At 46.7% G+C, this 26,592-nt stretch overlaps 8 protein-coding genes across 8 annotated transcripts; 6 read left to right on the forward strand and 2 right to left on the reverse strand.

Annotated features, from left to right (window-relative positions):
• Positions 1-323: 323 nt before the first annotated feature.
• FOMMEDRAFT_86332 (uncharacterized protein) lies at positions 324-542 on the reverse strand (the record flags this gene model as incomplete). The annotated part of the gene is made up of 1 exon (XM_007266232.1): positions 324-542. A coding segment is annotated over one exon (219 nt), but the record flags the coding sequence as incomplete, so codon positions are not given.
• A 563-nt stretch (positions 543-1,105) lies between these two features.
• Positions 1,106-1,825, forward strand: FOMMEDRAFT_155891 (uncharacterized protein; the record flags this gene model as incomplete). Its single annotated transcript, XM_007266233.1, has 4 exons — positions 1,106-1,226; positions 1,376-1,431; positions 1,498-1,617; positions 1,670-1,825. 4 exons carry the CDS (start codon positions 1,106-1,108, stop codon positions 1,823-1,825), a joined length of 453 nt encoding a protein of 150 aa, XP_007266295.1.
• Positions 1,826-2,406: 581 nt separating this feature from the next.
• On the forward strand, positions 2,407-3,142 carry FOMMEDRAFT_155892 (uncharacterized protein; the record flags this gene model as incomplete). Its single annotated transcript, XM_007266234.1, has 2 exons — positions 2,407-2,750; positions 2,830-3,142. 2 exons carry the CDS (start codon positions 2,407-2,409, stop codon positions 3,140-3,142), a joined length of 657 nt encoding a protein of 218 aa, XP_007266296.1.
• A 1,644-nt stretch (positions 3,143-4,786) lies between these two features.
• Positions 4,787-5,107, forward strand: FOMMEDRAFT_155894 (uncharacterized protein; the record flags this gene model as incomplete). Its single annotated transcript, XM_007266235.1, has 1 exon — positions 4,787-5,107. One exon carries the CDS (start codon positions 4,787-4,789, stop codon positions 5,105-5,107), a length of 321 nt encoding a protein of 106 aa, XP_007266297.1.
• Positions 5,108-5,617: 510 nt separating this feature from the next.
• Positions 5,618-8,658, forward strand: FOMMEDRAFT_28322 (uncharacterized protein; the record flags this gene model as incomplete). Its single annotated transcript, XM_007266236.1, has 6 exons — positions 5,618-5,764; positions 6,016-6,745; positions 6,805-7,703; positions 7,764-8,300; positions 8,386-8,575; positions 8,654-8,658. The coding sequence occupies 6 exons, from the start codon at positions 5,618-5,620 to the stop codon at positions 8,656-8,658; spliced, it is 2,508 nt and encodes an 835-aa protein (XP_007266298.1).
• A 3,019-nt stretch (positions 8,659-11,677) lies between these two features.
• FOMMEDRAFT_146510 (uncharacterized protein) lies at positions 11,678-12,732 on the forward strand (the record flags this gene model as incomplete). The annotated part of the gene is made up of 4 exons (XM_007266237.1): positions 11,678-11,758; positions 11,812-12,237; positions 12,306-12,371; positions 12,443-12,732. The coding sequence occupies exons 2-4, from the start codon at positions 11,913-11,915 to the stop codon at positions 12,730-12,732; spliced, it is 681 nt and encodes a 226-aa protein (XP_007266299.1). The 5' UTR covers positions 11,678-11,758; positions 11,812-11,912.
• A 3,340-nt stretch (positions 12,733-16,072) lies between these two features.
• On the forward strand, positions 16,073-20,073 carry FOMMEDRAFT_140535 (uncharacterized protein). The gene is made up of 7 exons (XM_007266238.1): positions 16,073-16,805; positions 16,857-17,725; positions 17,782-18,452; positions 18,502-19,007; positions 19,058-19,219; positions 19,281-19,626; positions 19,703-20,073. Exons 1-7 carry the CDS (start codon positions 16,092-16,094, stop codon positions 19,843-19,845), a joined length of 3,411 nt encoding a protein of 1,136 aa, XP_007266300.1. The 5' UTR covers positions 16,073-16,091; the 3' UTR covers positions 19,846-20,073.
• A 263-nt stretch (positions 20,074-20,336) lies between these two features.
• FOMMEDRAFT_122581 (TRP-domain-containing protein) lies at positions 20,337-24,156 on the reverse strand. The gene is made up of 2 exons (XM_007266239.1): positions 23,779-24,156; positions 20,337-23,293 (listed from the first exon to the last, which is right to left on the reverse strand). The coding sequence occupies exons 1-2, from the start codon at positions 23,876-23,878 to the stop codon at positions 20,805-20,807; spliced, it is 2,589 nt and encodes an 862-aa protein (XP_007266301.1). The 5' UTR covers positions 23,879-24,156; the 3' UTR covers positions 20,337-20,804.
• Positions 24,157-26,592: the final 2,436 nt, after the last annotated feature.

Raw genomic sequence — 26,592 nt, forward strand, 5'->3', positions numbered from 1 at the left:
CCTGCTTGGTGGTCGCTCACTGCACGTTGCAGATGACTTTGAGGCAACTGGTTCTGAGTCTGAGATGATGAAAGTCTGCATGAGGAGATCAAGGAGCGTGCCGAATGAATCGAGAGCTCGGGTGATGTTGTTTTGTTGTTTTGGAGTCCGGTTGATGCCTTTGGGACCAAAGGGTATAACATACGATGTTTGATGAGAGTGCACCGAAAAAGATAATTTTCGCGGTTTGTAGCAGAGTTTGCAAGTCACCTTCTTTTACGACACTAGGTAGGTAAAATTGGATCAGGACACGTTTTCTCGAACGGAGAACTTTTCAACCGAGGTTACACCATGAATAGAATGATTGTGGTCATGGTACAAGCTACAATGCACACGAATTGGTGGACAAGGGAGAGGAAGTCGGGAAGGCAGGAGCTCGTGCCTGTATTGAATGTCGGTTTGGCCATCCACACTTTCATCCAAGAAACAGCGCCCATCCCGAAGGCAATCCAAAGGGTCGCCGTTACATCTGCAGCCCATTCCCAACCAGGCTGGACATCTAAAGGAACTGGATTCCTTTGCCAGTTCCTTGAAAACAAGGTTCAGCCCTCGAGTCTGATAAGCATTACTAACACAGTGGATTGGTTGGTACCCACCAGAGGAGGGGAGGATTCAGAGGGAAATGCGCGTTATTACAGGGTCTGTCCAATTCACACTTAATTTTAGAGCCCTCAAATAAATACACACAACTCCGAGTCTACAGGTCTTGACAACTAATGCACAACTAGCTTCCTACCTCAACAAGACAAAGCTTGCATCAGGATAGGCAGCCAAGGCTTTGGTGTTCGAGACAGCATTCAACGACACCTTCTGGTCATCTAGTCTGCATTACTACAAGAGAACCAACGATTTCACTTAACATCGTTGAATAGGTATAACAATAACCATTCACTTGTATTACATGCTCGCAGATTGAGCACAAGTCCTACCTCTGCTCTTACGTTCTTTGTCCTCGGGTTGCAGATCATAGAGCTACAGGGATCATCATGGATACTCGCTCTGCACTTTAGTGGCTTGTCTGCTGCACAGGAGGGTTCACGACTGTGCTTGGGTGGTTTAGCGCATCATGGGAAATAATGGGCAGAAAGTCACCATCGACATTTCTACTCCTTCAGGGACTAAGGGTGTTGTTAGTATTCCTGGTGACATATCCGGTGTGCAAGTTGATGGCAAAGCTCTGGCTGTTAGTGCGTCAAGGCTGCTTGTGGAAGGAGGGAATCATACGATTAATGCAAGCATGAACTGAATGTTATTCATGGGATTTTTACAATACCTTGTTATTGATATCGGAAACATTTGAGCAATGTCTAAAATTAGTTTCCGACTCTTTAAAAAGATAGTGACGTCTCGGCATTCTCAAAGCAGATGAAGATTTCACCAATCATCATAGAGGTTTGCTCTAGATGCAGTTGGGAGCTCTGTAGATCAAGAACTGCTTCAGCTGACAAAACCGTCAAGATGATACGTCCCAAATGGCAGATACACAGCGCGGACTCGAATATACTCCGTGATGAAGAGCACGCGAGCACACGACATGAAAAGAGAGAAGCAGTCATCTCAAGTCGCCGCAGGAACCTAGTACGAGTCCGTTGGATACGGAGCCGTGCACTTTATAGTTCACTAGGCTTAGGCGCCCGTGCTGAACGACGATGAACTCAGACGCGCATTCTGCGGTGCGGTTATCGACGGCAACATTCGCGTGCCTTGTCTGTATTCGGAAAGGAAACGTAAAACTGATACGGCTGTTGCCGACAGTGTGTCCCTGCTGTTTACGATACAACCTTGATTTCTGAACTGTGAGTGAGCCTTCGATCTGTAAATTGTCTCTGGTTTTCGGGCCTTGCAAAAATCGGTTTCAGCTTTCATTACAGCAGATGTGAACCGCCATGGAGTCTTTATGCTTCAAAAATTTCCTAAAGGGAATGTCGGCGAGTGAAAGTATCCAAACACAGGTGAAACTTCTCATCAGCAACGAGATGAACGAGAAAAAGAGGTAACCAAAATACTCACTTTGGTCAACCGACCACATGGCATGCCGGGAAAAGGTATCACGCCAAGACCTTAAGAAGGGAAGACGAGGCTGGGTTCTACCGACGTTGCAAAGAGGAAAATGAGTAAAAGTTTGTGCATGTGAAGTTTCATTGCATAATCGGGAATAAGGGACCACTAATAATCGAATCCAGATCGCACAGCCCTTCGCCTCCGCACTCTCCGAGTCGACTTCACACGTTCTAGAAGGAAGAAATGCCGCTGATCCGCTCGTTCGCTCACCACGGGCGATCTCACTTCTTCACAAGACACAAGTTCGAATGCTTTGTTGATGATTTTCGTCACACAAAACACAGCTCAAGCTATGTATGCGATGCGATGTGCACGATCTGCGAGATTTGCGATTGTTGGCGAGTGGACACGGACGGGAGAGGGAGCGAACGGTTTTCTTTCTTCGAGGTCGAGGGGTTTCGGGAGAGATTTTCGTTTGCTTGTGTCCGAGTCGGATGGGTTGAGGCGCATGCAGGTGATTTTTCCTTCCTCCGCTCCGCAAAGTATGCAAATAGGAATTCGGAAGCGGGTTCCGACTCATCGAGTGGCTTTACAGGCAGACAAAAACACGGAACGCCTTTCATCTTCCTTAAATTACCGAGTCGGTCATCTTCTGCAATCAGCTTATCGAAGTATGCATGCCACCGACGTATGCGATTAGGACGTCGGATGTAAGTTCCGACCCGTCAAGTAGCTTTACGGACAGACAAAAACACGAAACGTCTTTCGTCTTTCTGCCAAATTACCGAGCCCGACCTTTATCGGCGGTGTTATGTACATTTTTGCGTATACATACGACGCATCATTTGGTTTCATGACAGTGCATGCTAAATGCCATGTTGTGCCGCCTGTGGGATTACCGGTAGCACCGGGGAATGTCACATCAAAACAGAGTGAAAAATCTAAATGCATCTTAAAACCGTTTTTACCGACCGCGCCCGGCAGTCGAGCTCGGTCTCGGAGAAGACGGAGTATTTTCTTTGAGTTTGTCGAATTTGAGTTGAGAGCACAGCCGTCCACCAGGTATGAATCCCGAGATTCTCTTTCTTTCGGTATTTTTTAATCTTTGCGCGCTTTGTCAGGCGATGAGTAATGTGTTTCGTGAATTTCATCACTGAGAAGCCCGATTTCATATTCTTGTGCATTAATACTGATGTGCATATGGACTGGATGATTGTGGATGCCTGTCTGGAGTAGCTGACTGGTGCTCCCGGACACAAGGTTTGCAAAACCCTGTAGATACAAAACAAGTTTACTTAGATGCCGTTGTGGCAGAAATGCAGTCGTCGCAGTCAGCATCAGACTTCGGAACACGAGTGTAGTCTGTAAGTTAAGTAAGCGGCTAGCTGTACAAGCGAAAGAAAATGAACGACCACTAACGATAACGATTTGCAAATCCCGACATAGCCTAGAATGTTTTTCATCATCCCTGCAGAACTTAGTCAAACAAAGTAACGTATAGTGAAGTGATGAGTCAGGGTTGATGAGGATGCTGAAATCAGACAAATCAGACCAACAGCCACAGCTGTAAATGACTAGACGCACAGAAGACAGAGTCATTGTTTCATGCTTCTGCAGAAGTTGTAAGTCAGTTAGCTGCAGATAAGATGAAACGGCTCCATAGCCAGAGTTGTTCGGTGAATTAGCGATCAAGTCTTCTTCGTAATGCGGCTTCTTACAGCCATACCCAATCATCTTGGTTTTCGTCAATGCTTTCTGAGTCTATATGGCAGTTGCCACAGGTTGCGAATCATTCGTCTGGAAGAATCAGTGAAGCGAGATCGGTGCAGAGGAAGTGCCGTTTTCGCATATTGTTTGGCGAAAACTTTAGAAGCACGAAGAAGTGCAATTGCTTGTTATTGTATCCGTGCATGGATCTTCGTTTTGTAGGACAATTGCGGTGCTTGTTGGAGTAAACAGATTTAATGGCATTTATTGTACCAGTGCAGATATGAAGCCAAGTTGGGGAAATGCATGCGAGATTAGTGTTTCAAAGTCGTCGACATGGACACCATAATTGAATGGGATGCATATTTTCCCGGGATTGACGGGAAAAACTAGCAAGTAGACTCGGAGAAATAGCAATGTTTTTCTCAGGCCTATATGGTTGCTGAGTAAGGTTTGAAGATAGAAGATACGAACTTTGATAAATGATAGGACCACAAACCTGAGTGTGGATGTTGTTGGGACTGAACATGCGGCGTCTTGGCATTTTTTCGGCGAGGTGGCGGCACGAAAGGATGACGAGGAGGGTAAACACGAGGGAAAAAAGCGACCAATTGTGACATAGAGAAATGGACGACGGTGAATAAGGTAGAGGCTTTTGATGGAACTGTGAAATGACATGGAATGGCTTGGCGATGTGCCGGAGACGGAAATCGAGCGACGTCGGCCGGGGAAATGCGATCAATCGAGCAGGGCTAATGGCCATGGATATGGACCACCACGAAGATCAGAGTGCACCGCCCCGGACGCTAAGTTGTGTCATCAGGGCGCAGATCAGGAACTCCATTATGTCATTGTCCCTCAGTTACCCACTTGCAAGACAGAGCCATTCATTCATTCAACACAATACAGGGATAGGCCGAGACAGGGATCGCAGCAGACATATGGAGCGGAGAACGTTCATGTATGGAGGGAGGGCACATGAGAGACAGTTCGCGAGACAAAGAGCAGCAAGCAGAAAGACGAATTTGCGCGATGAGAGATGAGGAAAGAGAAACAAGAACAAGGGCCGAACGCATTGACGGGATACGCTCTCCGTGGTGGGAAGTCCTTCCGCTCACGTGACGTTATGTGCGGACCCGCCTTGGTTCAGCGACTCCTTTCAGCCCAACAGGCATGCAGCATCAGGCCGCGCAGGACTCATTGTGAACATTGCATCTTTGATTTAATCACGCCGTGCGTTCACGAGATGGCCATATTTGACGGGAAGGCCCTCTTATGGGCGAGGCAGTGCGGGGTAAGACTCGAGTTAGGTATTTGCACGAGCGCATACGATCCGACGGAGGCGAGGGAAGGGAAGTGAGGCAGGGGAAAGTCTAATCATCAGCATCATCAGTCGAGCCATATGCTCGCATCAGAGCGCGTTCCCTGAGCCAGAACTGCCAGACTAGGACTAGGAGAGGTGTGACTAACAGCCGATGCCGACCGCGCACTGGTTAACATCCTTCCGCCCGACTATATAGCCTAAATCACCTAAGCCCCGCCTCCCTCCTTCTATCCCTGTCCCTCCTCTACACTACTTAATCCCGTCCGTCCCGTCCTCCCCTCTCCTCCTCCTTTTCGCTTAGCACCATCTTCTTTCTTGTTCCCCGTTCCATTTGTCATGCTCGTTGCTAGTCACTTTTAATCCCCATACCTAGAGTCTACCTTCTTGCCTACTTAACCAGACTCTGACTCTCTACACTTGCTATACTCTACCGGACCCGCCAGCTTATATTTCTCGGTCTCGGAGCAAGCACCACTATATCTACCCGATTCTCTACGAGCGCTACTCTATTCTACTTAACTCGACACCATCTTGCTTGCTAGACAAATGGCTCACCAAGCAGCAACACCATCAGACTCTGGATCAGCATCTGCGTCCCCCGCGGATGCTGCCGCTAGTGCCGGAAGAACCACTGGAGGAGCTACCTCGCTAGCGCGGGGCAAGGCCTGTTTGAGATGTCGGAAACGGAAGATGGTGAGTATGAGTATCACGTGCCATTCCAGCAATTTCTGTCTCTATCCCGTTTGTACTTCGCACTTTATGTTCCAAGCGTCTGGTACGCTTCTCATCACGTTCCGCAGCTTGATGCGGGACGGTGCTATGAAAGCGCCTTGTTCCATCTCAACTTTTGTTTTGTATCCATGTGCTGCGTATTACCTTCCACCCGTGCAATCGGACTTCGATTTCACTTCTGCTTTTTTACTAACATGTTGTACCCTTCTTAGCGTTGCGATGGTGCACACCCAGCTTGCGCTCAATGCGTACGTGCACACAAGGCTGATGTGTGCGCTTATGACGATGGGCGTGGTAAGACCCGCACTCAAGCTCTTCGAGAGAGGATCGTCCGGCTGGAGGCGGAGCTTCAGCGGCTCCGCGACGGCCGCGGTGACTCTGCCACTGGAAATTTGGGAATGCGCGAGGACAGCGTGTTCCTGATGGACCCGCATGCACCACCCCCTCCGCCTTCTTCAAGTGCAAGTAGCGACAGCAGTGCTTTCGAAGGACTTGATTACATTGATTTTGGCGCCGATGCGTTCGGCGACATGGAATCGAGAGTGGGAATGGACATCGAACGTCCCGCAACAAGCCTTTCGGACCCTGCTGTCCCTGGCTCTGCAATCGCCTCCGAACCAATGTCCTTCACCTCGGACACCGAAGAATACGAGCTCCAAAGGAACCGAACGATCCGTCAAAGTGACCACCAATTACGTGCGCCGAGAGAGAGGCAACGTCCATCGTCAGGCGTATTTGGATATAGCGCTAACCATCCGCTGGTACAGCAAGCGCAGGGCTATTCATCTCAACCTCAATTTCAATTCCAGCAAGGGCCGAGTGGACATGGACACTCGAGAACGTCAAGTACCGGATCTCCGAGCCCAAGCTCAAGCACTGTGGGAAGCATTGGAGGACACGCCGGCCATAGTGTTGGCGAGTCCCCATATAGCGGTTATGCTGGTCAGTCTTTTATCCGATGTTTTTTGTTTGTATTGTTTGACTGACTTAAAATAATCCAGAACCGCTGCCGTTCGATTTCTCGCCTTTCCACTCACCCGACCCAAGCATGTATGCACCAGCCGTCCCCGCCTTTGTATCATCGCAGCCAGCATATTCGTCCATCATAGATCAAGAAATCCAGGCGGGAATTAACGCTGAAACAGAATCAACACTTGTTCAATTTGTCCTTGCACACCGCGAGCAAGTCGGCCTTGTCCTTCACCCGGGGCGACTCCTCGCAGCGTTTTCTCAGTCTCCTGATTGGCAACGTCATCCCGTTTTAAAAGATGCAGTTGTTCTTATGGGTGCACGTTTGGCACGACGTGTATGCGGTACTCCAGTGGTCAGTGAGTCACTTGAGAAAGCGTTATTGCGACGTGCTCAGGCTGGTGCGGGCGAGGCTCTGAAACTCGCTGCACTTCCGCCCTCATTACGACCGTCCCCTTCGTTCAATCAGAGGAGAATACGCCAGGAGGGTTCTGTCTCGCCTCCTATGCAGGGACAAGCACAGACACAAGGAAACGAGAGTTACAACACACCGGCACTTGACGTTGTACAATCTCATGTTCTTCTCTCACGGTACTTCTTTGCAGAGGGACGTGCATCCGAGGCCCGAGTACATGCCTCCAGTGCGGCAGACCTCGCCTTGCAGCTTGGATTGCACCAATTATGCGCACTCAATCCTGAGGCTAACTTTGAAAGGGGTACAATGAATGATTCTGTCAAGGGAACATTACAGCTTACTCCGCCAATCGATTCCATCGCACTTGGTGAACGCATTGACCTGTTCTGGGCAGTTTTCGTGCTTGACAGGACCTTAGCTACCGCTCTCAACCTACCGCCGTGTATTGCAGACGACGAATGCGTCGAGACGCGTGTGGACACTCCTTGGCCCGAAGAAATGGATGAGTATGAGCATGTGCGTAAATCGTTCGTCCAGTTTGACAGTTTAATATTGACTAAGAAATGCTTGTTACAGGTTCCGATGGAGAGCATTCGCGGTTGTGCGACCTTGCGATCCTTCTTTGTTCATCAAGGCCTGCAGGTCGCTGGCGCTTCCTCGGGAGGCTTCGCTTTCCCCGCTCTTCTGGCCAAGGCTGCGGCATTGCTTGTCGCTTGTGCACGGACTTCGGCAAACTGGGGTCTGCACTCTCCTGCGTCACCCCCACCTGCGCTCTTCATGAGTTCTTCTGCATCACCGTCCCCACCTCCAGGACAGGGCGGAGAGGATCCCGCCGTGGTCATCACGCGGCTTGAAGCATGCCTTGCTCGATTTGCCTCTGCACTTCTCCCCTCGCACCAGCTTGGCGCGGGCTTGCCTGAAGGCGAAAGGAGGAAGCAGGTGACTCTGCACACGCTTGTGCACGCAAGCGTTGTCAAGCTTCATATACGTCTCGCGCGTGCAGGTGTAGCTGTGAGTCTTGAGAAGTGCGTGAAGGCAGCTCGGGCGTGCGCCGCGCTCGTTAGAACACATCTCGGCGAGAAGGATTACCAGGTTCTGGATCCTTTACTTGGGGTACGTGTGGTTCTTCGTATATTAATTGCTTCTTTTCCGCTTATTTCATCTGCTCACGTCCGATTTTAATTACTGTGACATTTAGAGCTGCTGGAGTACACTTACAGAGGTCTTCGGTTTAGAGGCAGTGCAAGCAAGCGCAGCAACGCCTGGGAACTCTGCATCTGCTTGGGTTCCGCATGATCATGGTGCACTCGCGTCTGCTGGTGCTCAGCTACGGTGTGCAGCTAGCAACAGTCAAGGGTTCGGGAGTGTGGAGTCGAACCCCGGTTCGGGTACGTAGATATTTGTCATCTTACACTACCGTATCATCTCTCTTTTTCTGCTTTATTCTACGCCTGTTTGAAATATAGTCTAATCGTCTTTGTGTTTTTCTTTCTTTCTTTGGGTTTCGTACGTTTTACCTTACCGGAATGAAATCGGAATGGATTACGACTGTCATGGTATTCCGCATGTGGCTCGATCGGACATACGCGACACATGTCAAACGCACCAATGTCTGCATTGACTATCCAAATCGATATCTGCGAACTCTAATCTGCGCCTCGGATCGGGACGTGCAGCGTATCAGCGCCCGCTCGTTTCCTAGTAGCGGAGTTCCGTACCGCGCCCCTCGCAAACTGCCCCGACCGGGTCGCTTGGGGGCTTGGTTGTCTCGCCTTCTGGCTCGTTGCGATTGGCGATGCAACTTCTTTCGTTTCGTTTCTTCTCTTTCCTGACATGACTCAACCGTTTTAGCCCGATGAATTTGTCGACCACACTCTTCGCCAGTTCTTTCTTCGTTCAGCCACCGCCACCCTTGTTTTACCGGGTCTTCCTGGTGCTTACCTACCTTTCACCGAAGTAGAGGGACCATACTGCCAAGAGCAAACTCCAGGCTTTTCGCACTTCGACTTCGCTTCTTCTGTGCCTTGATGGATCAGGATTGAGGACGGCCGGCAGGTAATGGGGGACGTTACGCGCCGGTTTAAATCCTTCATGACGGACGATACATCGCACATCATTTCTTTCCCCAGGTAGCTGGGCTGATACTTTTTCCACTCTCCTCTCACGACGGGATTACAATTTTCATTCTCGACTTCGCGACGTACACTGCACGACTTTTCACTCATTTCAAGCAACTACATCGCAACACAGGCTTTCTGGATTTCAACTCGAAGCAAGCAAGGACTTATTTAATGGACGCTGTTCTTACTAGACTATATAACATGGTCATACGCAAGGACGCTTTTGGACACTCTTTGGGATAGGATAATTAATTAATGGACTTTCGGATGGACTTGTTTTTATAACTAGTTTTGGTATGTGTATGATTTGGGTTTTGGATATTTGGGATGGGAAAATAGCTTTATGCCCTTTTGACATTGCACATGGACACTGCACTTTGGACGCTCAATGGACATCTGCCTTCCTTCTTCCCCTTTGTTCTTCCCCTGTCATTCATCATATCCATCCGCCTCCTACCACACCTCCTTTCGACCAAGAGTTTAGTGCGCGAATGCGGATATGACCAGCTCTGGATTTGTTATGTATCTTTATTGACTTTCGCTTTCGGCGTTCATATTCTCTCTCTACATCGATGTTCCTTTGCTATCGTCCGTTCTTTTTCTCTTTTTATAGTCCATCGTCGTGTAGCACGTTTCGTCTCCCGTTTTCTTTCCAGCTCTAGTGCTCTAGCTCATAGCCTCCTTGCACTCACGTACGCACTGTGTATAATCCCCCACTTATAACTCGTGTTGACCGCCTCGTAACACACACACACTTTATTACTTTAATTCACCTTTCATTAGGTTGACCCTTCCCTTCTTTGACTTCGACTTTGATTTTATTTTTTCTTCCTTTCCCTCGGCACAGACCGCAAAGGACAATGTTGTATCTTTAGCTAGCTGGCCCATGGACTCACTCCGTCGAGCATTCAGACTTTCTTTCCTCTTCGTTCTCCCCACGCACGGACGTTGAATATTTTGATTTGGTCAAGGTTACCGTACATTCGTTTTCCATTTCTCTTGATTCGTTATTTTATTCGCACTCTCCCACTAGTTGGTAGCGAGGTTTATTAAAGTTGATTATATTTGTGTAGTAACAAGGCACGTACATACTGTGGAGAGCTGTGAGTGTTTGCTGTCTTGGAGACGAGGCTGAGAGTCTTTGGGGATGGATTATACATCAATCCCTTTGTCTACATATTTGTACTCTCCCACTTCTTAGCGAGCTGTATCGAATACATTTAGTGGTTACAATGCATGTAAGCGATTTCGTGACTCAGAGACTCAAGCAAGATTTTCTAGGGACGAATTATACATCAATGATCATATTCCATTTATTATTATCTCACAATTCAGTCGAAAGTCCTTAGATATAGCGAGATAGGCAACTACGAGGCATGTGCGCCGCACGTGGAAAGGGTTTTCCGCTAGTAGGAACACAAAACGCGGAAAGAGACAGGCACCGATCAAATGTAGCGGAAGGTATTCAAGCGGAGAAGCCGAGAAGTCGAGGCACGACACGATGCGCGACGGGGTGACGGGTAGCGAAGGGCTGTGCTATGGTATTATTACCTAGTGCTGCGCCGTTTTGCTTCTTTGTCTTCATTAGGAATACGGACTTCGCCTCGGTCCTTTTTTTATCGACTGATGCGCTCATTCGGCTTAGATGATGAGTGATTACTTGAGCGAATAAAGTGAAGTTTTCTTCTTGCTGCTGCGAAGAGATGAAATGAAAGAGATCCAGGAATAGGACCGGTAGTACACGGCATCCGAGGATTAGAAGAACTTGAACGTGGATCAGGATGGTTGTGCGGGTTTTGAGAGCGAAGCAAGTTATTCACAGACCAGACCATCGTCATTAACTTTGCGCATATATCCGCTCGTAGATAAGTAAGGTAGGTATCAAACCGCATCCAATAAGGCGGTGAAATGTATGACGTTTCTCAGGATAACTGCGATCCTGATTCTTGGATTCTTGATGTGAAGAACGCATGGGTCAACGTGGACAATTTGAACATTTATTGAAGATTGCAGTCGGCTCCGAAGGTATCATGTACACTGCATTGAAATGAGCGGTGATATCACTTTGACTTTGAGTAAATTGAGGCAATGCTTGCAAGGTTCAAGACATAGGTTCCCTTCATTGTATGCTGTGTATTCGTATACGTAGATCCAAAGAAGCTCCGGCTTGACACTAGTGCCTGTCATTTGAGTAAGTAGATCATTGGCAGGGGAAGGACGGACATGGGAGAGTTTGATACTTGTGCCGCTACTTTCTGTTATGTCTGTATTGTAGAAGTGTTACTCGCTGGGTGAACCTTTAGGCGCCCTTTCACGAATGTGTTGACTCCTTGCTGCTCTCGTACAGGACGAGTGTGCCGCTCGTTTATGCATGCGACAGGAGCACTGGCGATGGAAGGACGAGAAGAGCGGAGTTTGCAGACAAATGTGATCACGTGAAAATCCTTCACGGTGAGGTTAAGTTTGCTCTTCTCTGCAAGTTACTCCCTCACCCATTCGCTTAGTTTGTTGATTCTAGTGGTTTGGATGAACCGAGATGTAGCAAAGTAGCGGCGTGCGCGTGCCACATAAAAGTCGGGAATATGCGGCGGCAGAACTTTGTCAGATGACGGTAGAGAAAAGAGACCTGTCAAGCGCTTCAGTCTCCACGCCGAATGATTCGACCAATGAGATCAGCTTGGATGTCGATTTCAATGGGGAGAGAGCCGGTTGGGACACAATCTCCTCGAACGACATAAACCCAACGGGAGAGCATGTTCTCGGGTTGACCGCTAGTGAACAAGACTTCGTGGTTCCAGATCAGGACCCTCTTTTATCTAGACAGAGTCAGAAACCGGAACAGGTGCAGAAAGAGAAGAGTCCTGTAACTCGTTCTCCTATCCCAGATGCAGCCGAAATGGAAGAGACTGTGAGGGGTGGGTTAGACGACTGTATGTTCTATTTCGTCATGTTGGTTTTCTCAAGTATGTCATCTGATAACAATGGTCCATTGCCTTAGACCTGCAAATGTTCTTCGGAACCAAGGAACTGGTAGAAAAGGACGGTACTGTTCAACCTAAAGCCGGTAAGTGCCCTCCGTATCTGCGATTTCTGCATGCATACTAATTGATCATTATATCTTATCCTTGTTGCAAGGCCATTGGGAACGATGCAAATTCGGAGAATCGTGCACCGCAATGGAGTCCGTTCCACTCCCCAAGGGAACCTCCACAGACAGGAAGGAGGCTGAGCTCGATCTCTTTTATTCAATCCTTTATTCACTCCTTACGCATATCACGTCAGTGCACTCTGATGATGCGCGGCGTCCGTTGCGGTTGATACGGTTCAAGATGAGTACTCTTTGTGTTCAGCGGAATGAGAGAATAATGTTCCTTAAGAGGTCACAGACGAGTGAGTCTGTCGACAAACATAAAGCTGCGCACTGATAGTATTCGTGTATCTCGCTTACGCTCGTTGTGTGTGTAATGACGTGTAACAAATGTCACTCCTTTAATCGCTCATTATTACAATAAATATAAGTCGTAGAGTGTGATGCGTGTCGGGTAAGAAATACTTGTCTCTGGTTCAGTGTACTTCGAACGTGGTGGACAAGGCGATATTACACAGTCATACTGTATGCATGTATGTTGTAGTATAGCTCCTTCATTGTGTTTAATGCTACAAATTGCTAGATGCTTACTTACTAATGTGTCTATGTATATTAGTAAACCACTATAATGTTTCTCCTAAGCTTGTTACACTGTATGTCAATCAATATTAAGCTAGAAGTGAAATTTACATTCTCTCTCTTTTTTTAAAACTTTTTCCATCTTTTTTTACTGTCTTTTTTGTTTAAAATACACTAGTTATAACAGATTTGCTTGATCCACTGACAAACCTAACTGATTAACTCATCCTCTTTATCTCTAAACATTAATAATAAAAGTACACAAGTACTATATTTGTACTTTAACTGGATCATTTACTTATAACTTGCTTTTAGTATATACTCTTGTGATTCATTTTATACAGCTCCTAACATATATTACAGTAAACAACTAAAAGTGTATCTTATGACTATTAAAAATGCCTGAGTCATTATTTGTCAAGATCTTTATTATCTGTACTTTTAACTTTAACTTTTGTAAAGGAACATTCCTTATATTGTATTTAGTCTATTCCTATTTGATTTTCTCTCAGAATATAATGTATGAGTTCTTTCAGGCAGAGAATAATAGTATTAAATACTAAGTACAACTGTTCCTGCTCTTCCTTTCTCTTTTAGTCCTCTTTTACCTATAGCCCCTTCTTCTCCTCTTGTATCTTGCCTTTTTTTTGCTCTAATATTCTCTTTATCTCTTTTTGTTCTGTACTCGGATTTCTATGACACTTCCTATAATGTTCAAGCAAGTGGTCTATTATAGTTGTGAATAATTCTAGCCTCCTCTCCTGTTCATTGGCTGAAAAGCCTGGATATCTATGCATGTTAGCAGCATCATAACATCTGTCCCCATTTGCAAATATACAAAAGCCATCTATTCTATAGCCTATAGAAAATGATTCTCCATAGTCATCACTTTCCAGTCACTGGCTGTCAGCATAGTAGAAGTTCACTCACGCTGTGCAGGCTGCAAGCCAGTGGCACCAACCCTCATTGTACCACTGTGTCCGGTTAACAGTTGAAGGTCTGTATCAAAGAGAGTATTAACACATTATTGTATCTCTACAATATATCTGCAGACTCACAGTCCTCCAGAGTACCATTACTTAATGTCTCTGTCAGCTCTGGACTAGATAGTTCAGACATTATATCGATTTTTGCTGCACAGTTATGCCAGCTTTGTGAGAGAGTAGCATGCAATATATATATACAAAACCACTCTGCTTTGCTCGATTGATTACTAAATCTGGTTAGAAGTACTAAGACACGGATCATCAAAGGTCAGTTTCTAAGGAAACTGACTTTGTATCAATCTATTGGCATTGTCACACCTTACGTCTAGTCGTGCCACCAGGTAGAAAACCAGGAGCGTTTAGGAGGAGTTGCAAATACTTGAAAGAGGCTCTATATATACATCATGAACCAATAGATAATGTGATATGTACAATATATGATTAATGGAGCGGGAGTATATGCAAGGTGTTGGCCTCTGGAAGCGCGGCAGGTAGATTAAATATATCAGCTTGCTTTGCAGATGTGACTGGGACACCTCTTACGAGCACTTCTTTGCCTATTTGATGTGAATGAAGGCAAAGTTTGAGTTGATTCTCATAAAGTGACAGTATGTTGATAATCCATAAGGCGCTATAATTTAATCTAACAGCAATGGCAAAAAGTGACGCTGAAGGATGGGAGGAAACACAAAAGGCTCCAGAGCATGCTACAGTAGAACGTGCCTTGTCCGAGTCATCCAAGGACCCAAAGCATGCTGAAAGCAAGAACGCCACAACGTCCACCTCGAGAACTACAAAGACCCCAAAAACAGTTGCGTTCGCTTCTACCCTAATAACTCCAAATGTGGCTGCAAGTAAAGATCTTTATGGAAGGATCAAAGAGAAGCTTTTAGACGGGAATTTTGCAGACCGTATGCCCCTAGTGCTTCTCTCGTTATGATGTGACTCACAAGGCATTATGCTTTCTAATCCAATAGACATGGAGCTGTTCTTTGGATGCAGGAGGGGTGTATTTGTGGACAGTCACGGTATAGATCGCTTTCGACCCGACGCAGGTGAGCTATTGACTAGATCCACTTTGCGTTCTGTAGTCTGTTCTGAAGTGCATCTTAGACAAATGGGCGAGATGCATATTTGATGAGAACTGCACTAGAATGTCGGAAGCTAAGATTCCGACTGTAGTGCCATCATATTGGAGTTGGGCAAAAACGTTGCTAGATTACGCAACACTCAAAGCCGTAGATGAGCATTTCAAGTCGTATCATAACGTCAAGCCGAGTACACGCCAGTTAGGGTCGCTCAGTGATCTGCACATAAGGAAGTTTGATGTACAAGTGGCCCCAGCTGAAGAGGACGACATTGACAAATGGATTGAGAATAAACTGGAAGGATTTCCCAAAGACCGTAAGACATCGGAGCCTTTTAAAAAAAGACAGCCCATAACGTGTTATGCTCTTCGATCTTGTAGGTTTAGCGGTCTTCTTTGGGTGTAGGGAAACTCAATACAAGAGGGGTATCCGTCGGCCTGAAGCAGGTGAGTCAAGTATTTTCAAGTCCCAGGTTCGTCAGTCTCCCACACACTGAGGCGCATCCTAGACCGGTGGGCGCGATGCATATTTGATGTGAACTGTACTTTAATGTCGAGAGTTAAAGTTCCTATAGGAAGGTCAACAGATGCAACCATGGCAAACATACGGCTAGACTATGAGATTCTCAAAGCAGTCGAGGCGCATTTCAAGAAGCATCACAACTTAAAGGGAGTCAGCGAACGGCAGATGAAATTGATGGATATAGTACACTCCAAAATATACTATAGCATATTGGCACAAAGTGATAGGGCGGAGCAGCTTAAGAGATTTCGTGAGGAAGAGCGACGAAGGGCGGTGAGACAGGCACAGTTACGGATTAAACATACATTCCGTGAAATTGATGCAGCACGAGGTATACGCTGAACCTTGGTTTATTGTGTAATTATACTGTATGTAATAACCAGTGTTCACGTGACTGTGAGTATATACTTCTAAATAAAGCAGCTCGGGACACGGTGGTTGCTTCGGCTTTGGTGCGCGTTGCCGACGCGTTTCGCGCTCATTCCACCACTTGGTCTCCCTCCTCACATCCGACTTGTCCCATGGCAAAGTTCAAAAGGTCATCGGTAGAAAATAACCGGAAGTTAACAGATTACTTCTCTCAGCTGCCTCCTTCGTCTTCCCAAACGTCACAGGCATCGCCTCCACCATCCTGCCCAGCGTCTAGCAGCGCGCCTTACTACAGTGCTAAAGCATCAATGGGCACGAAGAAGACAATTCTAAAAGAGACGAAAGCCTTATCACGATCTCCGTCATCGTCCCAATCGGGTCTTATGTCTCAATCTTCTTTGCAATCTCGTATCGAACGAAAAGAGAATGCGCCTCCTCCCCGCTTGATGCGTACCCGCACTTGCTCCGAACGCGAAATAATCAGCATTGCATCTTCGTCAGAAGCCCCGACGCATATTACAATCTCAAGTAACTCTGTCACATCCTTTGATAGCAGCGTTATTGAGGTTGTTCCTCCTGTAAAGCAAGACCGTGGCCATCTGCAAGCTATCGACGTTACGTCGTCTCCCCTTTCAGCTCCAGTACAGACTCGACGCAGTCCCAGGCTAAAAGGCCCAAAGTCGCCTCCCAGAAGTAGAATCCAACAGGTTGGTGCTGTCGTTGCTCAGAAACGTTCGCCGAAAAAGAGGAAGAAGCCGGAGGGTGTGCAATCAGATGACGGAGACCTAATCGAACTGGATGCTATGGAGGACGTCATCTATGTGGATTCATCGCCTTCTAAGCTGAAGAGCACTGCCAATGTCAAAGTCAGTGCTTTGCTATTTATCACGGAATTGAATATACTTACTTTTCAGTAGCTTGTACCTCCTTCCCGAGCAGGGCCACCAGCCACATCGTCTTCTCGGAAACGAAGCCGATTGAATGAACCAATACCCATAGATTCATCTTCCGATGTCGAAGAAGTTATACCGTCGTCGCAGTCTGACGAGCGGGAGCTTTGTATCCCAAAACGGCAGCGGAAGAACATTAAAGAGGTCATGGAGGGGATTAGAGAATGGCAGCTGAGCTCCTCACAGCCAGCTGCACCTCCCGAGTCCAGCGATGCTTTTGCAGCCAATGTCAAGGATTGGAGCATGGAGCTAGACTTAGAATACCCATACAGCTCTGCCAGCTTGTCTGGTGCGCGGAGTGGAAGGGTGACTCCTGTTGCCGCGGACAAATCAATGCATACATCGCCACGCACAACACCACAGACTTGTTATAAGCCACGGACACCTTCAAAGATACCGGAAATGCTTTGTGCCTTTAAGCTACCAGAATCTGTTCTTGTTGCAGGTGGATCCAAACCATCGTCACCAGTTTTTGTATCTTCTGCCTCGTCTCTTACAAAGGTTGACACGCCGACACAGATGTCATTGATCAAGCGACTGGTCTCTCCGGTTCGAACACCGGATAGGCGACATTCCCTCGATGAGACTGGATCGCCAGGTCTGCGTAATCCTCACGTAGCTTCCGACAGAACAGAGGTAGAGATCGAACAAGTGGATGTATCGCTGGATTGTGGTGAAAAGACCAACGCGATCGTTGAGCGAATCAAAGCCGAAGCACGTGCAAAAGCAATGACGATGCCCGATGAGGACTCTATGGTCCTTGGTTCGTTGGATGATAGTGATAGCGATCTGGAGAGTCCATCAGATTTGTTCAAACAAGTGGCGAAGGGCAAAGAGTAAGTTTAATGTGCCCCCGTTCCTCGACGTGCTCATTGATGGGTAGTTTGTCTAGGCCGTCCAAATCATCCAGGAAGCGACATTCGCCCTCATTGGATGAAGGTGCTTCGGACGATGGTACAGAGTCTTCGGATATTGCTGAATCGGGAAACCGGTCGACTCGTAGGCGAAGTGCTCGTCTCGCTCGGGACTCACACTCGCCCTCGCCACCACGAACTACAAGAAGGACCCGCAATGTCCCAAGTATGCGTCCGACTGTAATCTTTGAGACAACTCGCGAGTCCTCGAAGAAGACAGTTAATCCCTTCTCAAAGCTTTTAAAAGATAAAGCTCGGCAGGACAGGTTTGCAGATATTCACCAAAACCCGGGCATAGGCGCGGATATCGATTTCTTGGACGCTGCGGATGAAGAATTCGCAGGGTGTCGTTCCTTATCTGGTTCGCCGCTCCGTAGGCAAAGTAGCGACGAAGCTGTTATGAATGAAGCGGATCGAGCAAGATTGTTCGGTGAAGGGGATGATGTTGCTTTGGGTAAGATCCTTGAAACCGATCGTTTGGAAAGAGGCAAAGACAAGGTAGTGGTCGATATTACTGGAGTTCCATTCTGGGAGAACCCTTCAGAAGATGGGATGGACATTGATCCTGAAACTGAAGGCCTACCGCAACTCGTGACTTCTGGAACGGATGCAATGCTCGTATTGTTAAAAGACCTCATAGATTCGAGAGGTAAGTATTATCGCTTCAGGGATAGTACACGATGTTGACTGTTTACCAGATGTGGACGGGATAGCCATGCTTTTGCAATCAGGTTCACTTGTCACTGAGGACGAAGCATTTGTGACTTGGGCTTTCGAGCTTGCTATCTGTGCAGCTGGTACCCTGGCGATTGCAGCACACACGCTTCTGTGTCGGATATGTGATGCTTCATCAGAGGGCTTACAGTCCACTGTCGTTTCAGTCACTCCTGCTTTGAAAATGCTTTCTAGGCTTGGTGCAAAACAGAGTATAGTGGAAGCCATACAGCTGGAGACGTCCTTCCTTCCTTCCCCGTCGCTCACTGCTGATCACCGGCGCGACACTTTGTGGAGATTTTCTGATCTTGTTGAGAGGTTTGCATCAAAAGCAATGTTTGTCAGTGAAGATGTGCCATCCTACTTTGCTCTACTTCTCGCTGTTGGCTTGGATCCTTCGACAGGCCTCAGGTTGAAGCTGTGCATCAAGCGTGCTCTTTGTGCTTTAATTAGGCAGTTCTGCGAAGTTTCTGATGAAAGAGGAGAAATGGTGAGGTAGTATTTCTTTTCGTTGATGGCAGTAGCTGATGTCCTCTCTAGGAGAGGGAGATCTGCTCTAGAACACTGTGCCTTTGTTCTCAGCTGAGCTCAGCAAATAAGGCGTATCTGTTGTCGTTCATCGAGGGCGACAGGTTAGTCGACAGACGCATTGGTCAATGGGTAGCCTTTGCCATGTTAACTGGTGAACATGGCTCTCGATTGGTAAGCCGCTCTCGCCGTCATTTCATGATGTCGTGCAAAATTCTGAAACATGTGTTTCTAGGCCAGGGAGTTCGTACTCGGTCCACCTCCGCTTTCCGACATTGTTGCGCTCCTTGATCCTCGTTCAGATTCCGAGCTACATACGGACCTCTTTGCCATCTCCCGCAACGCCGAGGAAACCGACTGTTTCGATTACGCTGCTTTGGGGTACCATGTTGAAGTCTTGGGTCGGGTCTTGATGAATATACCGCAGTATGTTCTTCTAGAGAAGGTTGAAGCTAGGGAAGCGCTACGACAGTCAAGTTCGTCTGATCTGAGCGCTAGCAAGAGTTTCCCTAGGCATCGGAACGAGAAGTCGAAGCTGGAGATCATCAAGTGCCTACTTGACCGCCTTGGCAATAACATTGGTACGTATACTGTTCCTCCGGTCTCTCGATTTGCTTGTACGTCGATTAAATAATTAATCCTGTTCTTTCTTCACAGCCGATACGCGCGCTGCACACCTGGATCGGTCGCACACAAAAGCAGTTATTCAACAACTGGCAATGCGCATCCACTATCAACGCGAGGGCTCGCGCGAAAGAAAATCGAACATCGATAAATACTTCAGCGTTAAATCGACGTAGACAGACATACATTGTGGATACTTTGCGCATCGTTTTCAGGCATGTTTTTTTTTCCATTTAATATGTGCAGAATAGAGACTGGCCGACGCAGGAGTATATCGTACATTCTGTATTAGTCTGTATGATCGTTTCTTTGCTTTAATTCGAGTTTCGCGCTTCGTTCTTGTAGTTTTGGCTTTGAACAATAATCTTATTTCAGTTTGGAACTTTCGTTATGGCATGTCTTATACACAACGGTTCATATCTTGGAGCGATTCACTCTTTCTATTTACTCTTGCACTTTTCTTGTAGCTTTATACTGTCGAGTGTCGAAATGCTTGTTCGGAATTCATAGCATTTGTAATTAGTTTGTAATTGAACTTCACTCAAATATGCCAAGAGCAGATGTCCATTCCATTATTATACCATTCATAACAAAGAGTAACAGAGAAGAAAATGCAAGTCACGTTTTGTACACATGCATATTGGATGATTGAAGAAAAAGAGATGGTGGGAAACTCTAGCATTCAATGCGAAAAGAAAAGGTAATAAACAAATCGAGAATAAGAATGAGAATGACGGAGATGATGCAGAGGATGGGGTGAAATCTAGCACGTTATGCAGGATTAGACTTAGCTAATGCATGGTATGCTGAGATAATGAATCGCGAGGAAGAACCAGACTGCTGAATAAGAAAGGAGGAAAGGAGAGTGAACTGCGGTTGAAAATCATGATTAAACAGCACTATGAATAACGTGAATGTAATGCGAAAGGGGAAAAAGTGTGAATGATGCTGCCGATGCTGATGCCAATGCCAATGCACGATGAAAGAAATGACTTGAATGATGCAACAAAACTAGAAGGAAAATGCCTTTAAAATGGGTGTAGAGGTCGTCATGAAGAAAACCAGGAGGAGCCAGCGCAAGCCAAGACAGTAAATATCGATATCAATTTCACTGAAATGATTGGCCACCTGCGTTCTAATTCTCGTTCGCCTCTAACATACGCGGTAACGCCGCACTAGGCGTCCACCCCTCTATCCTACTTCGCGATCGTTCTCTCTCGTGTCCATGCTGGGAATTCGAATGCGATGTAGAAGGCGTCGAAGGTTCCGAAGATCCAGAAACAGTAGTTTCGTAATCTAATCTCTCAAGACCTAACCCTTCATACGCGGGTCTTCTCGGTAACTCCGTCCCTAACGTCGATTCCGTACCTGTCGAAGAAGCAGAAGGAGGGATAGAAGGAGGGATAGAAGTAGTGAACGACTCGAACGTTGTCCCTGTACTCGGCATTTGACTGCTTGCGTACGAAACTCTGTAGTCTGAGTTTCGATGATGGAACATCTTCGAGTTGTGGGAGGTATGAGAATGTGAAGAGGCTGTGGTAGGCGTAATAGCGGGGTACGGTGCGTTCAATTCTGAATCAAGTGGGAGGTGTTGGTGTGGAGTCGGGTTCCGTGGACGTTCAAAACCAATATCAGAAGCGAAGTTCGCTAACGAACCACCCGAACCTGCTCCACCGCGTAGCCTCGCCGCGAAGTCCTCGTCGCTCCGCTTCTCGACGTCGCCCAATACCGATCCCTTCGCACTTCCACTTCCATCTCGACTCCCTCCGGAAGCAGAGGGTGAGATCCTTCCCCACATCGTCGACCCGAGCCTCGTACCCATCCGCCTTCCTATATGTTCCTTCCATAACCAAGTTGCGCAAATTGCAAAATTCACGAGGACGTTGAAGAACATTAAAATCACGCACAAGCTCGCAACGACAGCTGCGGCTATGCCCACTGCCACTCGCGGGATCGCGTCTATCCCAAAGCTCTCCACAAATACGAATAACAAAGCCGTAATCAGAATACGACCTATGGAGAGGGTGATGGAGAGTACGTCCGCACCGCGCGTGAAGTGCGATCGGAAGACCAGTAAGAAGATAAGGAAGAAAACCTCGGTAATAAGGATAAAAATAAGCTGGACTATGCCCGAAGCGTACCCGAACGCTATCACAATTGCTCGGACAGCAAGGATGGCGATGGGGAGTGTGAAGAACCACCACCGCGGAGGACGGTAGTATTCGTAAAGTGGGCCGTAGGAGGCGCGGCGATGGTATTGTTCGCCGTATAATGCCTCGGGGTGTGAACGTCTTGCGAACCGGATCGTGAGGAAGGATGGATAGATGATGCAAGCGAGGATGAAGAGGAGCGTTAGGACGGAGAAGAGTGTTGCGAGCCAGGAGTCTTTGAGTGTCCATTGGTGAAGAGCGAAGATCGTAATGGGGAGGAAGACGATAAGGGTCAGTCTCAAAGTCCAACTCTTCGCAAACCCAACATAACCATCTCTCCACTCCCCAACCCTACCCAGTTCCACGCCCTTCCTTTCCCTCTTCCTCACAACAAGAAATACGATAAGCCATCCAAGTCCAAGAGCAACCAGAGCAATCGCGATGAGCATGAGCAGCGTCAAAAACACGGTCATGAATGCATTCGGCGTGCTAATACCCAACGAATTAACATACACCGGGATACCCGCATTCAGGACGTTCGAATTCGTAACAGTAACCGTCGTATCCCTCTTCGCAAGACTCGCCATCGACGACACTACTGACGTGTTGTTGGTCGTATGTAGCTGGTTCAAAGCAATCTTACTCTTCAGATTGCTTATTGCCAATATCGTATCGGGGCTAGAGGCAATTGCGACGTTGTACGGACTGAGCTTGCGATTGACGAGATCCACGCCATCTCCTGTCGCGTCGGTCATATCTCCGCCCGTATGATGACGCATATTATCAATCGCACGTTGGATGGGACTTGCGTCGTTAGTCGAACCAAAGAGACCCAAGGCCCAGCTAAAGTTGGTAGCAAATGCACGATAGACGACCGGATAATTGAGATCGAGAAGTGCACTCGAAGCGATACTTTGGAAGAGGAACAGGAGGTCGATAAGGCGTTGTGGAGCGAGTGAAAATGTGGATGGCGAGAGTAGCGTAGTGGCTAGGATTGCGGATAAAAGCGCAATAAGCGCAGTCCCACCCGTAACCCATTCTACAGCAAGTTGTCGCATCGACCACCCATTTGAAAGTGTGGACTGTACACAAGCCTTCAGTTCATGTGTATCTGCCGTCATTAACGTCAACTGAGCAAAGGCCTCGAGGTCCGGAATCTTATACGCAATGCCCGGTATATGGCTGTTCAAATCTAAATTCAAACTCGAAAGCGGGATCGTCTCGCTTCCGATGAAATTATACGTGGGTAAAGGACAAAGAGCGCCATTTAGGATAGAACAGAGATCTATGGTGACATTAATCGAGTGTGAGCCGTAAACGTTGAGAGCGAGGTTTGCAGTGACGTTGATGTTGTTCTCTACGGAGGCGGCGGAAATGTTGAAGAAAACAGATTGGTTGGCGGCGAAATACATGATGTCAAATTGCTGCACCAGAATAAGCTCTGGTGGAGCACAGTACGACACCGAAGATGTGACTATAGAAGGAAATGAAATTAAATTAGTATAACTGATTCCGCGGAACATTGACGGATATAGATAATGTCGAGACGATGCAGATCCTATTTAATCCGTATAAAGCCCATGGGTCACCATTTAAAATAAGAATAGAAACCATAATAGGCGCCGAAAGAGGTTCCCGCGAGACGCGGGCGATCGAAACGGGGTTTGAAGGTGGATGAAGAAAGTACAACAGAACATATAGCACAGCATCCGTGGGTGTGCAGAGAACTGCGGTGAGCTGGCGCCGATAAGGAAACTCCAATAGACATGCTCAAAGCTCCACCGAAATTCGTCAAACTCCAACTAATGCCCAGTGACCAGCCAGAAATGTACAGACGCGTCGCAAGGGCAATATGTGATGCAATGTATGAAACCACAATTTCTCGTGCGGTGTCTCGGCCCAACCACGTTCAAGTGGACGAAACACAAATAAATAAAATAAATTTAAAGAAAAACTCACATAGAACTTCATCGCGTGCACTGGTGAGTTGAGGTAGCGCAAAGCATGCAAATGCTGCAGCAGCGGCGTAGCGTCGCAACCGGGCGACGGAGAAAAGCATCGCAAGTAAATCAAGAGATTCGGACTAAGCCTGTAAGGAGAGTACGACGGAAGCAAGCAAAAAGGAATGAGAAACGGTGATAGAAAGAGAAATGGAGAAACGGAAGAAGATTGAAAGAAGGAGAAAGGGGAGAAAGGGAGAACGATGGCAGAAGATTGAGGGGAAGAGTAAGAGGAGGGTGAAGGAGGTGAGAGTGCTTTGAGTATTGTCGTTGAGGACAATTGTGTGGCCCGTAGGAGCAGCAGCCGCGGTGGACAACGGACCGAGACAATAAAGACGCGTCGATCTCCAGCCGAATTAGGGAATCAGTGTATTTTCTCCCTTGTTTTGCTTTAATCGAGTAATATCTTGAGCGCTGCGCTCGCAACGAGAAGGTCGTGGAGAGAGATGGGAGGAGCAGACGGGGTGAGAAAGACATGAGCTGTCGAGAGTTTTGTAAGAGCGCAGCATTGGCGGGAGCGTGAGGTCAGCGTGGGCGACCACCGTCATCAGTCCTGCGTCAAGGGGCACACTTCACTCTCCGCGTTTCTCACGCCATCTCTCACTGACAAAGTATGCACTGTGCTTGGCGCTAGTGACGGTAAGGCACTCATCCAATTTCATATCATATCAAAACAAATCGCTGCTGGTAGTCATCTCCTTGCAACTGTTCTCCTTGTTTTTCTGTCCAATTTCCGTCAACCTTTTCCTTTCGTTTTTTCTTCTTTTACAAAGTGTACAACGATAAACCGGGCTGTCTCGGATGATGACTCACTCCGCTTGCCTCACTCTCCGATCTCAAATGTCCAGACACGCAACACGTTGCATCCTTCATCCCGCACTCGGCTGGTCTCGTCCATGCACTGCCTACATCGATATTAACAGAGGTATTAATAAATACTAATAATAACTGTGTCCCATATCCACGTTCATTCCTCGTGGGTTGACCCTCGTCTGGTTTTCCATTCACGCTTCTGCAATGAGACAAGCATACAGCTCGTGTCGTACCGATCAAATCTAGTATGCATCAAACAGGCGTGCCCCTAGTTCTATTTTACTATGTTTATGCGCCCTCAGTAGCCCATCTCAATTCTGTTGTGAGAGAAGTTGTGAGGAAGCTTGGCTTTGTAGAGGACCCTGGTAAGGTTGATGCTGAGTTTCCTTACAACTAGGAAGAATTGAGATGATTGACTTGTGAATTTTGTGTCAATCAGATTTCTTGTGATTTGAGTGGACAAACAAGTAAGAGATACAAGAAACATTATTTAATTTCAAAGTCCAACAACTCACAAGCACTCTAAAGTGCTTGCAAGTTGTTGTGTGTTTGACTACTACTTTAGGCAAGCACACAACCTGATCCCCATCTTAACCACCTGATTTTCATCTCAGCATTTTTGGCATATTTCTTACATACTGTGCACAACTCACAACTTGCAAGAGAACTCTTCCTGTGACCTCCATGTCTGTGGGTTTTCTCATGCTTGGAGTGAGGAGGGTTTTCACCTGCAATGTGTTGGTCAACACAGTCCTAGCAATGCCTAGTCATAGGCAGCACACCCACAGGCTGTACTGACTTTTAGTACTAGTCTACCCCTTTGACAGACACCTGATTGACTTCAATCATGGCCAATGTCTCTTAATGTCTGACATGCACCCTTCTTTTTTCTCTTCAAGGGTTTGTATACTCTTTGTGTTTCAGCCTTTCTCTAGGAAGGAGGATTGTCTTGTGTTCAGCTAGGTGCTTATAGACTAGAGGCTTTGAGATGTACCCTCAGGTTAGGCTGGGAGTTACAGGGTAAGAAAGCAGGGCTTGATCCTGTACCAGTGTGACTGTACCCCTTTCCTGGGCTGGGTTCTCTTAGATCTTGATGTGATACAAGTTACCTCTCTTACACATTTCCCTCTATACCCCTGTTTCTTTTTTTTATTTTTATTTTTATGAACAAAGAGGGATGCTAGTAGTGGATCCCTAGCAAATGTAGCTTTGTAGTGTACTTTGCCAATATGACAAGAGAATTGAGATAGGCTAGTGTTTGATAAACTCTCCACACACACCTGGATTGTTAGTTTGTTAGTACTTACATTACACAGGCATGTATCAATAGGGCTCAGTCCTGTACTGTATTATATGGATACAGCATTTTTGTATACAGTACTGTACTGTATCTGTATAAAAAATTTGACTCAAAAATATGGCATGTATTTTACAGGCTGTAACTGTATATAGTCTGTATAATACAGACTGTATACACCTGTATACAATATACAGCTACTAAATGAAAGAAACTCTCTCTCTAAACATAATACTGAAGCTCTAATAAGTAGTATTCAATGTTCAGACACTTATACTAGCATTTAGTAATATATTCAGCACTATTATTGTAAAAGTATGTGCAATCTGATATATATTCCGATATATACTATAATATAGGTACATCACATGACTCGACTTTATGACAAATATCACAGACTAAATTACATAACAAAATGTCAATAAGTCAAATTTTATACATTTCATGTAGATTAAAGCATAATATAGGTAGAATTCAATATTTCTATACTAAAGAGGTAATATCACAATGATGTAGCCCCTTACATCTCATGCTACACCTTGGTAAATGTAGCAACTACGCTGTATCCGTATATGGCGTATGCATTCTGTATACGGCCGTACCGTATCCGTATAGGTTTCGGGTTCAGAAATACGGCACCGTATTATACGAGCCGTATCCGTA

Source organism: Fomitiporia mediterranea, assembly GCF_000271605.1.
Source record: "Fomitiporia mediterranea MF3/22 unplaced genomic scaffold FOMMEscaffold_6, whole genome shotgun sequence".
Taxonomy (NCBI): Eukaryota; Fungi; Basidiomycota; class Agaricomycetes; order Hymenochaetales; family Hymenochaetaceae; genus Fomitiporia; species Fomitiporia mediterranea.